Source organism: Crocodylus porosus, unplaced genomic scaffold (assembly GCF_001723895.1).
Source record: "Crocodylus porosus isolate Cpor-Errol unplaced genomic scaffold, CroPor_comp1, whole genome shotgun sequence".
NCBI lineage: Eukaryota > Metazoa > Chordata > Crocodylia > Crocodylidae > Crocodylus > Crocodylus porosus.
Genome location: NW_017728943.1, coordinates 11964161 through 11977678, shown reverse-complemented (window position 1 = coordinate 11977678; position 13518 = coordinate 11964161). Strand labels below are relative to the sequence as shown.

Here is a 13518-nt window from a genome sequence, read left to right as displayed (position 1 = left end):
ACCTGAGCAGGACTAATTAAATTAGAACTGGGTCAATTTTCTTTCAGCAAATAGCCTGCTGAAAAAATCATTTTCACTCACCCAAAACCTAGTGAATTTTAGCTGAAGTTGCCATTTGAGGAGGGTGGGGGGAGAAGTTAGCTTTTAAAGCCTACAAGCGGAGTTTTATAAACACGTTTTACCCTGTAGCTTAGTGGTTAGAGCAATCGCCTAGAATGTCAAAGACCAAGATTCAGTTTCTGCTCAGTCAGCATCTCATGTAGACATGGCCACTGTTCCTCTTTGTATACATAATTATACACTTCCTGGCACAGTGACTGTATCCCATTTGTTCCATCTCACAGGACAGCATCCCAACTACCAGGTGAGGCAGTCATTTTTTTTAAATCTTGCTCTGTCACTGTTGAAGCATTTGTGTAGGGTGAAAGATTAAAAATACCCAGTGGCTGTACACTGACTAACCAGATGGTGAGGACACTTTCTTGTGAGGTAAGAGAGCCAAGCTCAGGGGTACTTTCATCCAGGGGAGGGATCTGAACACAAGTTTTGTCTTTCAGGAGTGTGTCCTAACCTTTGCTCAGTGAGGCATCCTGGAGTGGGTTTCCATGTTCCTGTTGAAGCTGTTGATTATAAAAACAATTAAAATCATAGAGCTAAAATATAGCTTCCTGGTCTGGGGCTGAGGGCACTCATTTGGTAGAGAGAGAGCCTGGTAAGCTTAGATTTGTTACTAGCACCAGGTCACAACACTGCAAGCTATTACTTCAGGCTGTTTGCATCAGTTTATATTTAATTCATTTTTTCAAGGTAATCTCTATGGCTATTGGGATAGAAACATAATATTTTTAATAAAAATCTGAGAAAGGAAGGGTAATTTTGATCTTCCTAAAAATCAGAAGCAACCCCCCATTTGGAGAGCCTCTATTATAGCATGATTTTTTTTTATTATTGCTATTAGAGCCTTTTACTTTGGACTATATTTTATTGGCTTATTGGAGCTCTTTATGGGCATATTCCATTTCCTTTTGGTGCTCCTGTTTTTATAAGGCCGTATTTCATGTAATGTTGCCAGCTTGCAGCTAGGGTTGTCTCTGATAGTGAAAAATAACACCTATATAGCGAATGAGGAAGATGTACTAGCATTGTTCATTAATATACCTACTGTAACTCCTTTGGTACTACAGATGCGTATAACATATAGTGATGTTACTGGGTAAAGTACATAATTTAAAAGTAGATGGATAAAATGTCACTTGTATAATTCTAAATATTTCCTTTCTAAATATTTTTCTTAAAACTGGCTCTGAACAATGCAACATCAAACAACCTGGAGTCTGTTTATATATAGCTAAAATATCATACCTATCAATTTAGTGCTATGGTTCATACACACTGACTGTGTTTGTTTATTCTATTTCAGACAGTACGCCATGGTTTTCCTTATCTGCCCACTGCCTTAGCATTTGACCCAGTTCAGAAAATTCTGGCTATTGGGACAAGGACAGGAGCCATACGGATGTATCCTTTCTTATTCAAAAAGTTTTTTACAGTTTCTCACACCTATGCTGCAGTGATATACATCAACTGAGGTAAGATGGTATTTTAAAATATTACATACTCGTATGTTTGATTTTTACTGTTTGGATGGGAAGTATCTGAAGAAGTTGTGAATTTTTTTATTATGACATTAATACTGGCCTGGCATTTCAGATATGAATTTTTGACTTATGAGCAACCCTGGCTCATATAAAGGTAAATTATTTTTTCTCATCTGTATGTGAAGGTGGAGGGAGTAAAAAACAAATGAATTAACTTCTAATAAAAGTGCATATGGAGGGATTTATTTTGGATATTTTCATTCTTTATGAATCTCTTTTAGATTGAGCATCAGATTTTCCTTTAAATCTTGCTCATTATACCTTAATACGCCTAAGTCTTCAATTAACATTCTTGAATCTAGACCCCTTGGGACTCATTTTCACAGGAGTAGAACAGCCAGAGAACAATAATCAAAAACCAAGCAACAAACAAATGAAAACATTTAAAAAGAGAGAAAGAAGGAGAAAACTGGAGATTTGTTTTTACTATAACTTTGAGCCTGAAAAGTGTTCAGATATCAAGTTTATGAGTGTGGGTATGAATGCCGTACTAGCAGTAGATGGGCAAAAATTAGTCAACATATGTACACAGCCTAAATTAAGCATAAACTAAATGATAAATAATGTTTTGAAATTTGAGAATCTAAGAAGTACCTTTCAAAATGCTCAAGATAGTCTTATTTATAAGTTTCAGAATTTTTCAGGGCTCAGATATATCCCCAGTTTTTTGGTTTGTGCATCAGCTGTAACTTGTAGCTTACAATAATAAAAGTAAGAACAACAGTACCCTGACCTTTAAACATTAACATATTAGTTTAACTCAAATCCAAGAGGATTGCATTTTTTATTTTATTTTATTTTTTTAACCTCTTCTAACACCTTGAGCACATTATATGCTGAAATAAATCCGAGGTTTAAAATAAAAAGGCCAGACTTTACACAGTAGCTGTCTAATATGTACGGGTTCTTTTGTTGCCCCCACTTCAATAGGATTTATTATGGGAGTCTTTACATATGCTCCAGGGTTGGAGGGGGTGGCTCTAATTAAAGCACCTGCACCATCACGTGTATTCAGTGTCCTGTGCTTCAAAATGTTGGTGACTAAAGCTCATTTTCCTAAATGGTAAGAGGGAAACTAAGTGAAACCTGTTTACTTGAATAATCAGTCAGTGTGTTATGTAATATGTCTATTAGTAGAGACTTTTTGGGTTGCAAGCAGTCTATTTTTTTCATGGTTATTAACAGGGCAGTTTTGTCACTGATGCACCCAGGGGAATTCTATTTTCAGATACTTATGGATATCTAGCCAATTGTGTGGACAAGTAAGGCAGGGCAAAGGGGAAGGGAGGACAACCAAGGCTTTCCATCATCTCCCTGAAGTAGCTGAGCATGAAGGGTACTCACCTGGCAGGCCACAGAAGACCTGGGTTCTAGGCCCCTCTCATGCAGGAGAGTGTTTGCACCTGGGTCTCTTTCACTTCCTAGCTCAGCTCTCTGGTCACCATGTTATAGGTCAGCCTTTTTTCTGGGGGGCTTCTTTTGAAGCTGTCTCTCTGGGCAGTCACCAGAGCGGACTACGTGGGAGATAACTGGGGCTAGGAGGAAGGGAGCAAACCAGGGGTGTGTAGCTCAGTGAAATGGTTGCTAGCCTAGAAGGGAGAAAGATCCTGGCTTGGACCTTTGCTCCCAGTTGCTCCCTTCCACCCAGGGCTGTCTTCTCCCTATTTTTCCGATGATTTTAATAATGGCTCAGCTTCCAAAGGAGTGCCAGAGGCAAAACTAAAAAATGGCTGATCTGTGGTGTGGTGGTTAGTGTTGTGCTAAAAAGTGAGAGGGGCCTAAAACTCAGGACTTTTGGCTTCCCAGGTGAGAGCTGTAGCCAAAAGAGGGACCCACACACTCCTTTTATGTTTCTTACTCTAAGTCTGATAGCCATGGCTTTTGGCTGATTCCAGTGTCAGGCAGTTGAGGCTGCTGTATGTCCACAAAGGGCAAATGTTGGCTGATACAGTGCATGCTCAGGCTGAATGACTATGTAGTCATGCATAGTTGTCCACACATACAGTGCTACATGTCCAGGGATAGAATTCTCTTGGGAGAATAAGTGCCAAAGCTGGCCTGCAGATATCTAAAAATGGCCACTTAAATGACCAGGAAAGAAGAGAATGTCAGTCTTTGATTCCTCGCATCTTACGGTGAATACATGTTATCGAAGTCTTCCACAAGGGCAAAAAGCCAGTTACACAACAAACTCTGGGTTGGTTATTCTTCTCTTAGTCGCATATTATTTCCCTGAATGAAGTAGATGGACTATATCCCATTCACCATATACATTTCTGGCATGGAAAATTCCCTCCAGGCTGGTATCTTTGACAGCCTACAACTCAGATGATCTTATTGTATTTTTCTGTGGGGAATGCCTACGGGAAGACATTAGAGCTTCAGCTGTGGAAATGTCTTTCATATTGTTCCCACAGAGGGGAGGGTTTAGGGATTTTATAGATGATGCAAGAGTTGTAGGAAAGGGACCCTCCAGTTCCACCAAAGGCTGACTGTGAGATAAATGTAGGTGGAGAGCCAGAGTTAACTTAATGCTCCTTGAAAAAGCATTAAGTGTGGATATGCTTTGTCACAGGTATGGAAATCTTCGTGAAGAACAGCTCTTCTCCTAACCTTACATAAAGATACAGATAACCTGTGGAGTCACTTTTGAGAGGGTCAGAGGAAGGAGGGGAGGCAGTGCTTTTGAGGAGGCCCTTCCTTCCAGACCTCCCCAGGTAAATCAACTCTGCCAGCTCAGAGACCCCACCATTCACAAAAAAATTTAAATGACAGTTCCAGTATCTCAATCAGTCAAAAGCATCACCTAGGTTTCTCTTTCTATATTAACTAGAGACACAGATTAATTAGCCATTGCTCATTTAGTATTTGTGCGTAGCATGCCCTCACATTCAATAGCTGGCCTAAGAAATAAAAGCAAATGAATAAAATTATTATTATTTTTTTCATTTAGAAGTTGCCTGGAACATCTGAATTGTTTGAAAAGAATGGCCCCTTTGTTTGCTCATAATTTACATGTGATTAGCCGTGTAAGCAAAATTTATTGAAAACATATTTGTATCTAGGCTAAGGCCTGTTAGCCTAACGTCAACATTTTTACACCTGACTTATTGCTACCCTCCTTAAAAATGAAACTGTAAGAGAAAAACATTAAGTACATGACAAAACTGAGCATGTTTTAAGGACTCTCTACATTAGATGATATCCTGCAAAAATAGCTGGTAGTGCATGGGTAGGGAAAATCCAGCTCGGGGGCTGAATCTAGCCCACCAAATGATGCTATCTGGCCTGCAGCTGCTCTTCTGAAAGAGAACTGTATCTGGCCCATGGCTGCCCTGGCTTTTGCCTCCTCTCACCCTTCTCCCTTCCCTGTGCTGTAGACGGCTGCAGCAGCAGCAGGTCCAGTGGCCAGGCAGCCACTCCCTGGCCTGACCTACCTGCCTCACTCTCCAGCACACACTCCAAGGCAGGAGACACTGAGCTCCTGGCCAGGCTTCTTTCCAGTGAGGCTGTCTACACAGTTCCAAACCTGTGGCTGATTGCAGACCAGACAGACCAGCCCCCAGTGAGAGTCAAAGCTCAGGTAAGGTTCTCCCTGCTGGCAGAGGAGGGGATGCAGGGGGAAGAGAGCTAGTGGCTACAGGTTATTTGGAACCTGTCAGGTTGGGCTGGGGCCTGTTAGGGATGCAGGTGCTGTTAATGTGGGGCTACACTGTGTTCCTGCATGCCACTTCACGTGGGTGCAGCTGGAACAGCTGACATGGCTCCTGCCCGACTTTGGCATAGGTTCTGCCCAACCCTAAGTCTCCAACATGTGGCTGGGTCAGGCAGGAGCTGTGCCAGCTGCACCCGCTGCTCCAGCTGCACCCATGTGGCCTGAAGCAGTGCCCGGGAACACAGTATTGCACTGGCCTGCCCAGGCCTGGATAACCTGTGGCTTCTGGCCTCCTTCTCCTGCTTCCCCTCCTCTGCCCTGAGTCCCCAGCATGCAGGTGGGCTGGGCCAGTGATGTGCTGTGTTCCTGTGTGCCGCTTAAGGCCACATGGGGCACAGCTGGTGCAGCTCCTGTCTGACTCGGCCACATGCCAGGGACTTGGGGCAGGGGTGGGGTGCAGGAAGAGCTGTGGGGAGCTTCTGTGTGTGTGTGTATCTGCGTGTGCTTATGCACGTCTGTGCACGTGTGTGTCTGCGTGTGCCTGTGCGTGCACATCTCTGTGCCTGTGTGTGTATCTGTCTGTTTGCATCTTTCTACACATACCTGCATGTGTCTGCACGCATGTGTACATGTGCATGCATACAGCCCTCAACAGCTCAATAAAACTTGTTAAGCAGCAAGTAATAATTGCTCCAGCCCAAATAATTGCCCACCCCTGTTCAATGGATCATCAAAGAGTGTTCTGAGCCTCATTAGTGCTAGAAAATGTAAAGGAGGAATTAACTCTTTAAACACAGATGCTGGTATTTTTTGATCCATCATCTTGATGAGACAGGACCATAATTGGACCATCATAAGGGAAATCCATTAAATCCATCAGTCTTTGGCTAGACTGAATGATTCATTATTTCCATTTTGGTAGTATGTAAAGGACTCAGTTTGGATAAGACCTTGATGTGCTACTTAAGATAAACGCATAAGGTAGCAGCATTCTGGTCAAACCGTTGTAGTGCCAATTTGCCTGTGACTTACAGACAACGTGATAATATAGTTGTTTTTCCTTCTGGTGAAGAACTGTTGTGTAATTCTAGTATTTTGATGGCTGATGCAAAAACCCTGATAGAAAATAAAACAAGATTCCACTGTATGTGATTTTTCTATATTAGGGATGTAATAGGACTTGGACATGGTACAGTTTTTCTGTGCATTTTCCATGGATAACATTGGAATGAAATGCAAAGTAAGAGCATGGAAGAATGAGTATTTTTCTTATGAGATTATTTTCCTTGGCGAAATCAAAGTTCTTTTTTATATAGTAGGCCATATACAATATTCTGTTGTTGGTATTTACACATCCAGGATGTTCGTACTATAGGTTTTTCTAATTGGCAAATGCCCACTGGGGAAGTGTGTGAGCCCTTCCAATATTCCTGCTTCTGGATGATGGTATTGAGGGTAGAGCTGTTCCAAACACACACCAGTTTCTTTCTTCTGCCTATGACATCAGTTGGAGCATATGTTGTCCTTGAGCTTTCACATTTGTTGTTTGTAAATAGCCTGTTAATAATAAGTTGAGTGGGTTTTTTTTTAAGAGTACTTTTGTTAGCATAGTATTAAGTCTTTTCATAATACTACCCAACCTGGGATCTTTCACTTATTATATTTTTATTCATCTCCCTTCCAATTCATAGTGGGATGTGCCGATCAGAATGTCTGACCACGGGTCTCTGGGCTTCTAACACTGCCTGCATTGCATAGCAATCATGCTTCTAAATGACAGCCACACAAGGCGTTTGTTCTGTCTCAGAGGGAGTTGAGCCTTTGAACACTGCAGTATTTGCCAGGTCCTTCTTGGAAAAGAACTGCATCTAGAGAATCACTCCTTAAGACCTTCCTCTTAGAACAGTCCAGGTGTCCTGAATCTGAGCCTTGTTTCCTCCGTCCAAAAAACTACAAGAAATCAAAGATCCTTGAAATGCAGCCGTTTCATCTTCCCCCAGGTAACCTTCCTGACAGAAAAAAGTCTCACAAAGAGCACAGATCTTGTAAAAACAGAAGGCATAGATTGTCTTCTACCAGTCCATATGATTGGCTTTACAAGACTAAGACTTTCAGTATTTACTTGAATCTGATGCAAACCTGAATTAAAGATGACCTCCCCTGTAATTAGAGTCTATACATGGAAAACTTATAACTTTGTTACAATTTTCCATGTATAGAATCTAATTACTGGTGTGGGAGGGTTATCTAATTAATTCCCCCGCCATTGTAGCAGGAAAGACTGTGAGGGGCAGGTGGTGTGGGGAAGCCAAGGAGCTTACCCCCTGCTTGTCTGCCCCTCTGCAGCCTCTGCTCCCCCAGCTTCTGCATCTCCCTTCCTCCTCCCCCAGCCTAAATAGGTCCTCCTGACTCATCCATGCCCCTCTACAGTCATGCCCATGTCTTGCAGGTGATACTGTATCATCACTCCCTTGTCAGGACCTTGGCCTCCATCCCTATTCTTTAGCTGGGCCTTCTAGCCTGGGCTCATTGTGCTGGATCTGGCTTCTGGGCTCCTGCTCTTGTCTCAGTACCTTGGTCCTGTTTCTTCCCTGCTTTGGGCAATGATCCCACTTCAGCTCTGTCTGGGCTTCTGGTCCTGTCTCCATCCTGCTCTAGACACTGAGCTCTAAGTCTACTTTGGTTCAGTATGGGCTAAGGATGTAAATATCAATTAAAATTTATCTGCTTAACCATCTCTAATTATATCAGTTAAATGGTTAACTGATAACACAGCAGCTTAGACACAACTGCTGCTAGGAGCTGTTCCTGGAGCCCTTTGTGGGTGTGGAGGTGGTGGTAGCAAGCCCAGCCAGACAGCATGGCCCACCTGAAGTCCTGTGCTGGGAGGGAGGGAGCACCTGTGAACTAGCAGCCAATTGCTTCATTGAGAGTCATTAGGCCACCTGCTGTTTTTCTCTTTAACCTCATAGGCTATGGGTACTAGCTTCCCCCCGACCCCACACTGCCACCTTTTGGACCACTGCATGGCTTCCCTTCCCCCTTTTCCTGCCAGACTGTGCCCTGCCCCATTCTAAACAATAAGCTAATGGGTTATCACTGGGCTTATTGGTTAAACAATTAATCATTTAACCTTTCACATCCTGAGTCTGCCCCCTTCCCCTGGCCCCTACTAGGTTTCAGCCCATGCCAGGCTACCATCTCTCTCTAGGTTGTAGCCTTCCTTTGGGCTCAAGGCTAGTCCACGTCTTGGGCCCCCTTGGGCCCCCTCAGCCCTTGTTGGGCTCAAGACACTTTCATGCCCTCAGGCACTATTGGGACTTCTGCCAACCCCCGATAGTCGGGAACCCATACCACCCATCAATTAAACTAACAAAAGAAGAAGTATGCTGCCTATAACTTAACCTGCTCGAGGTGCAAACAACAACAGTAGTTTGGTACCTTGCAGCAAGGTTTTCCTTTACCCTGGGTTGGGTAATCAGTGTCTTACAGGCAGTCCCCAGAGCAGCTCGGAAGTGAGCCAGGCATCCTCCTACAGCCTTCCAGACAAAGAGCTTTTCACTCTGCAGTTTGCTGGGCCAGACTGCCTGACCTGGCAGGCCCTAAGCTTACATGCTGCCTAAGCCCTACCATTCCTGGTCAGGTGGCACTCTAGTCCCACAGGGGTTTCTCACTAGGGCCTAAAGACTTGTTGCCAGACCATTTATAACTGTTGCTCTAGCAACCCTTTGCTGCCCAAACTGGTTTCTGCCCTATTGCCTGGCAGCTAGTTCTGCAACAGGTAGTCATAGCCTCTTGCTCCTGGCTGCCTATTTCCCTGAAACCAACTCACCCTAGGCAATATATATATTGGGCTGAGTAAACCCAAGCAGGTGTTTTTATCAGGAAAGGCAAGAGGAGGAAAGAATGGTTGTTTATTTTTGCTAGCTCTAGAGAATCTAAGCTTTCCCCTAAGCTTGGTGTAAGAATTCCTACCCCACTGTACTTTGGACAAAATAAGGTGGCAGTACTATCCCTCAATTTATCCAAAAATCCAGGGATAAGAGCATTCATGCAGGATATGGGAGAGTCAGGCTCAGCTCTCTCAACTCTCTGTCTGAAGGGACTTGAACCCATGTGTCTTAACCACTGAATTTACACTAAGGAACTGTGGATCTCTCAGTGTTCCTGTTGAAGCTTTTCTGCTGTGTATGAACTACTTAAATTGCATTGGAGCACAGTCTAGAACTCAGATCTTTTCTCTTCTAGAAAACTGCACAAAGCCATAGAATCATGCTGTTTCTGTCTCGCCTTCCCCCCACAATAAATATATATATATGAGTTTACTCAGCCCTAGGATTGGGAGGTATCTATATCCATATCTATATCTATATCTATAGAGACAGAGGAAAAGGAAAGTGAGCAGGAGGGCATGGACCAGAAGCTGGGCATAGGCAGCATTTTCTTAACTCCTGAGTTATGACCAGATTGGACTTCAAAGACTTGGACTGAAATAAAGCCCTGAGGCAAGAATTTTATGAATATGAGACTACTGCTTCCCAGTGGCCTTCATTAAGGGCTGCCCATAGAGCTAGGTCCTCCAGCTTGTGGGGGTGGAAATTTTGGGAGTGGGGTGAGGGGTCACAAGTTTCCAACACTGTGGGCTGGATCCCGAATACAGAGCTGTGTCATCTGGCCTATTGAACCAAAGCTTGTGGTTCAATAATCTAATTAAAAAAAGAAATCTTTTGTTTCAAAAGAACAGTGCTTTATAATGCAGGATTCCTTTATTCTGCAGGGTAGGAGTTTCAAAGTATGTGGTCCACCAGCCAGATGTGGTCCATGGAGCCATGTCATCCAGCCCACAGGACTGTCATACACTTGCCCCTACCCCCAAATTTATGACTGATAATGGGTTCTATTTGCTTCACAGATTTTGAAACAAATTTTGCCACTCTATTGTGCATCCATTTTTAGCCAAAGCTGTAATATTATTTTTTAAAAGCAAGCTTGTTTTTTGAGCCTGGATCCTATCTAACTTCAGCCAAACTGTTCCACTTCCCCTCTTATTTCTGCTGTAAAAATGTATGAGGATCTGTATACTGAAACATAGTGCACTATATTAATGCTATGCATTAAGTCTGCACAAAAATGCTCCTTTTAAATTGCATTCAATTAGTTATAGAATATCTGGGAAGCAGGCACTTTTAGGTTATAGTAGCAAAGTCAGGATCACAGATTTCTCCCCTTTACTACCCACTTCTGACTTTTTTTGGCTTCTGTTCAGGTAGATTCATAATCACAGAATCCAGCCAAAGCTAGATCCATTTTTTGTACTTCTGGGTTCTAATTTCAGTCCTACCAGAAAGCCAGAATGAAGAGGTTGGATAGAAGAATAAATCTCATCCTTTTTATTAGTGTTCTTTGCAATAGTTTAAATTTATCCCGCAGTGCAATGATTTATACCAGTAGCTGCAAGACTTTCACCTGATGCTCATTTGGACTAAGGACCCCTTACACCACTACAGCAGTGGCTTCATAATTTAGAAACATTTCTTTACATCCATATGCAGCTAAAGCACAGAGCTTCCTTTTATATTAGACATTGTAATATTTTTTTACTGCCAGCAGAAATGGAGACAATGTGCAGTTAGTTCAGTGATATGAATCTTAATTCAAGCTTCAAGTGCTGATCAAAATAGACATAGAAAACAGCATTCAACTCTGTGCATGAATATTGCTTGTGTAATTTATTCTTTTTCATATTCTGTAGGCTATGTACAAAGCAATAGCAGCTTACCAATTCTGAGCATTTTTCAGCTGTAATTCACTGTGGCAATGCTGGGTAAACCTATGTTGAACAAAATTAAGTGAAGCATGGAAAACTGCTGATTTCCAAACATGTAGCCCAGGTTCTTACAACCTTTGTAGATTCAAGACACCCAGCTCTAAATTTCACTTGTTTTGTGACTACAGAGAAATAATACAGCAAGTCTTCTGTTGCAAAGAAACTCAGAAACTTCACAACAGATCAGAATTTTTTAACACTACAGATTCCTATTTGAAATATGTGGATTCATCTTGTGAATTCCTTATAGCTGTTTGCACAACAACAATACTAATATTATGTGGCACTGTAGCAGGGCACTGGGAAGTGCCTACTCCTCCTCTAGGTGACCACCAGAGAGGCTGCTTGCAGGTGGCAGAAGACAGCTAATGAGGGACTCACCTGATAGGAAGAGGGCTCAGGCTGGGGTTATATAAGCCCAGAGCATGCACCACTCAGGTCATCTTTTTCCAATAATCAAGTAGTGAGGAACTCTTGGCTGCCGGGCTCCTAAAGGGACCTGGATTTTTGAGGCTGAACAACTCTGCAGGCCTGGGAACAGAAGCAAGTTCCTTGGACTGACAGAGTGGGTTTATAGGAAAGTGGCCTTTGCTCATGCTAAATTCCTAGAGGGATTGAGATATGTGCCGGAGGGCAGTGATGTTGCTGATTCATTTGAGTTAGACTGGTAGTTTAGCTTTGAGCCTTGAGAACTGGTAATCCAGAGCCCTTGGAGTGAGGGTGAGGCCCAGGGAGGAGCCCAGGAGCCTGAAAAAAGGCTGAGACCCAAACCAGAAGGTCCAAGAGAGAGGGTCCATGAGCCCAGAGTGGGCCAAGCTGGACTAGAGAGTCTGAGAGTCTGGAGGAGGGGCTGTGTGCAGGTCCAAGGGTCTGAGAGTTTGTGGGGGGCAACTGTATAAACAGTTACATCAATAAGAGGATCCTCAAGGCTTGGGACATGGTATACGGGAGATGAAGTAGCTGCTGAATTTGTCCTTAAGGCTCTTAGTGTCCCACAGAGTCCTAGTCAAGCTGAGAGAGACTTACCAAGCCTGAGACCCAGTGGGAATTTATTGGGATTAGGGCTCACTCTAGGGCCTGTTGGCAGCCTCCCCATAAGGAACTGTTAAGTACATTCCACTCTGTAAGCATTTTGCTCCATTGTAGCTCGATATATTTTGCTCCAATAAATATATTGCTTCATTGTAGCTCATACCTACTTATAACAGGAGATGCGACTGAAGAATGATATTTCAGTGGTTTAACATGTTATCACTACAAAACTGAGTGGATTTCTGGACTCCTTGACATCAATTACACAAATTGCAAAGCCTTCAGAAGGGCCAGGATTTCACTATCACTGAAATGTACTTTCTACCAAATATCACTGTAAAGCCTAGGTGATGGTGGTGCCCTAGAATGATAAAATCGTAGGGTTGGAAATGCTTAAGGACTGTAATTCCAATCTCTCATGAACATGATTTGCTTTTTCCTTCTGATACTTTGAGTACTGCTGCATAGATCTTGCTCTAGAAAATTTGTTCTAGTAACCTAATAGGAGACTGTTGGTTTTTGGTCATTTTGCATTGTAGTTAATCTTGTGATTTGCCCTCAGCAGAGAACAGCTTCATCAGTCCAACACAAAAATGCTAGCTTGTAATCAGGCACAACGAATGCATTTCCAGTGTCTCAGATTTTTAGAAAAAAATGTTGCTTAAGATTTTTATTTAACTATAAAAAGACTGTTTTTACACTGCAGAAATGACAGACCTGTAGCACTTGTTTATAAACTATTTTAAACAGTCCCTTGGATATGTCAGCATTATTTGATAAATTATCCAGCCTGCACTTGGGGAAAACACATTAAATTCAAATGAACAATGTTGCTATCATGAAGAAACTCTTTTGAAAATGGTGCCAAGAAAGGCATATTATAGGGAACACAGACTTGCAAAATATCTGTGTCAAACCCTGTTTAAAATAAGTCTTAATGTTTTTGTCCTCATTGTTCAATTCCTTAAAGCTTACAATTCACCATGTGTCCATTTTACAAATGTGTTGGCTCAAGTTCCAGAGGAATTATGACATTTATATGACTTCCTTGTCTGCACTGACTTCACTAGTCATATTAGGATAGTTCTGAGGACAGTTTTACTTGGTTAGATGTTTAGACAAATGGCTGCTATGTAGGCATTATATAATTACACAAAATTACACATCATTGTTAAACTGACCAAATGTATAGAGCAGTGATTCTCAACCAAAGTAGTGCAGCACCCTGGGTTGCCTCGAGATCCTTTCAAAGGTTTCATAGTTTCTAGGGGCGGAAGGGACCTGAGTAGATCATCTAGTCTGACCCCCTGCCATGGCAGGAAAGAGTACTGGGGTCAAACCACCTC

General features: G+C 42.6%; 1 protein-coding gene across 3 annotated transcripts in view; it reads left to right on the top strand.

Annotated features, from left to right (window-relative positions):
• Positions 1–13518, top strand: part of STXBP5L (syntaxin binding protein 5 like) — a 379891-nt gene that overhangs the window by 31298 nt on the left and 335075 nt on the right. For all 3 annotated transcript variants that reach the window (XM_019548699.1, XM_019548698.1, XM_019548700.1), the window contains exon 2: positions 1421–1518. In XM_019548699.1, the coding sequence (XP_019404244.1) occupies positions 1421–1518 (98 nt within the window). The remainder of the gene's footprint in view (positions 1–1420; positions 1519–13518) is intronic.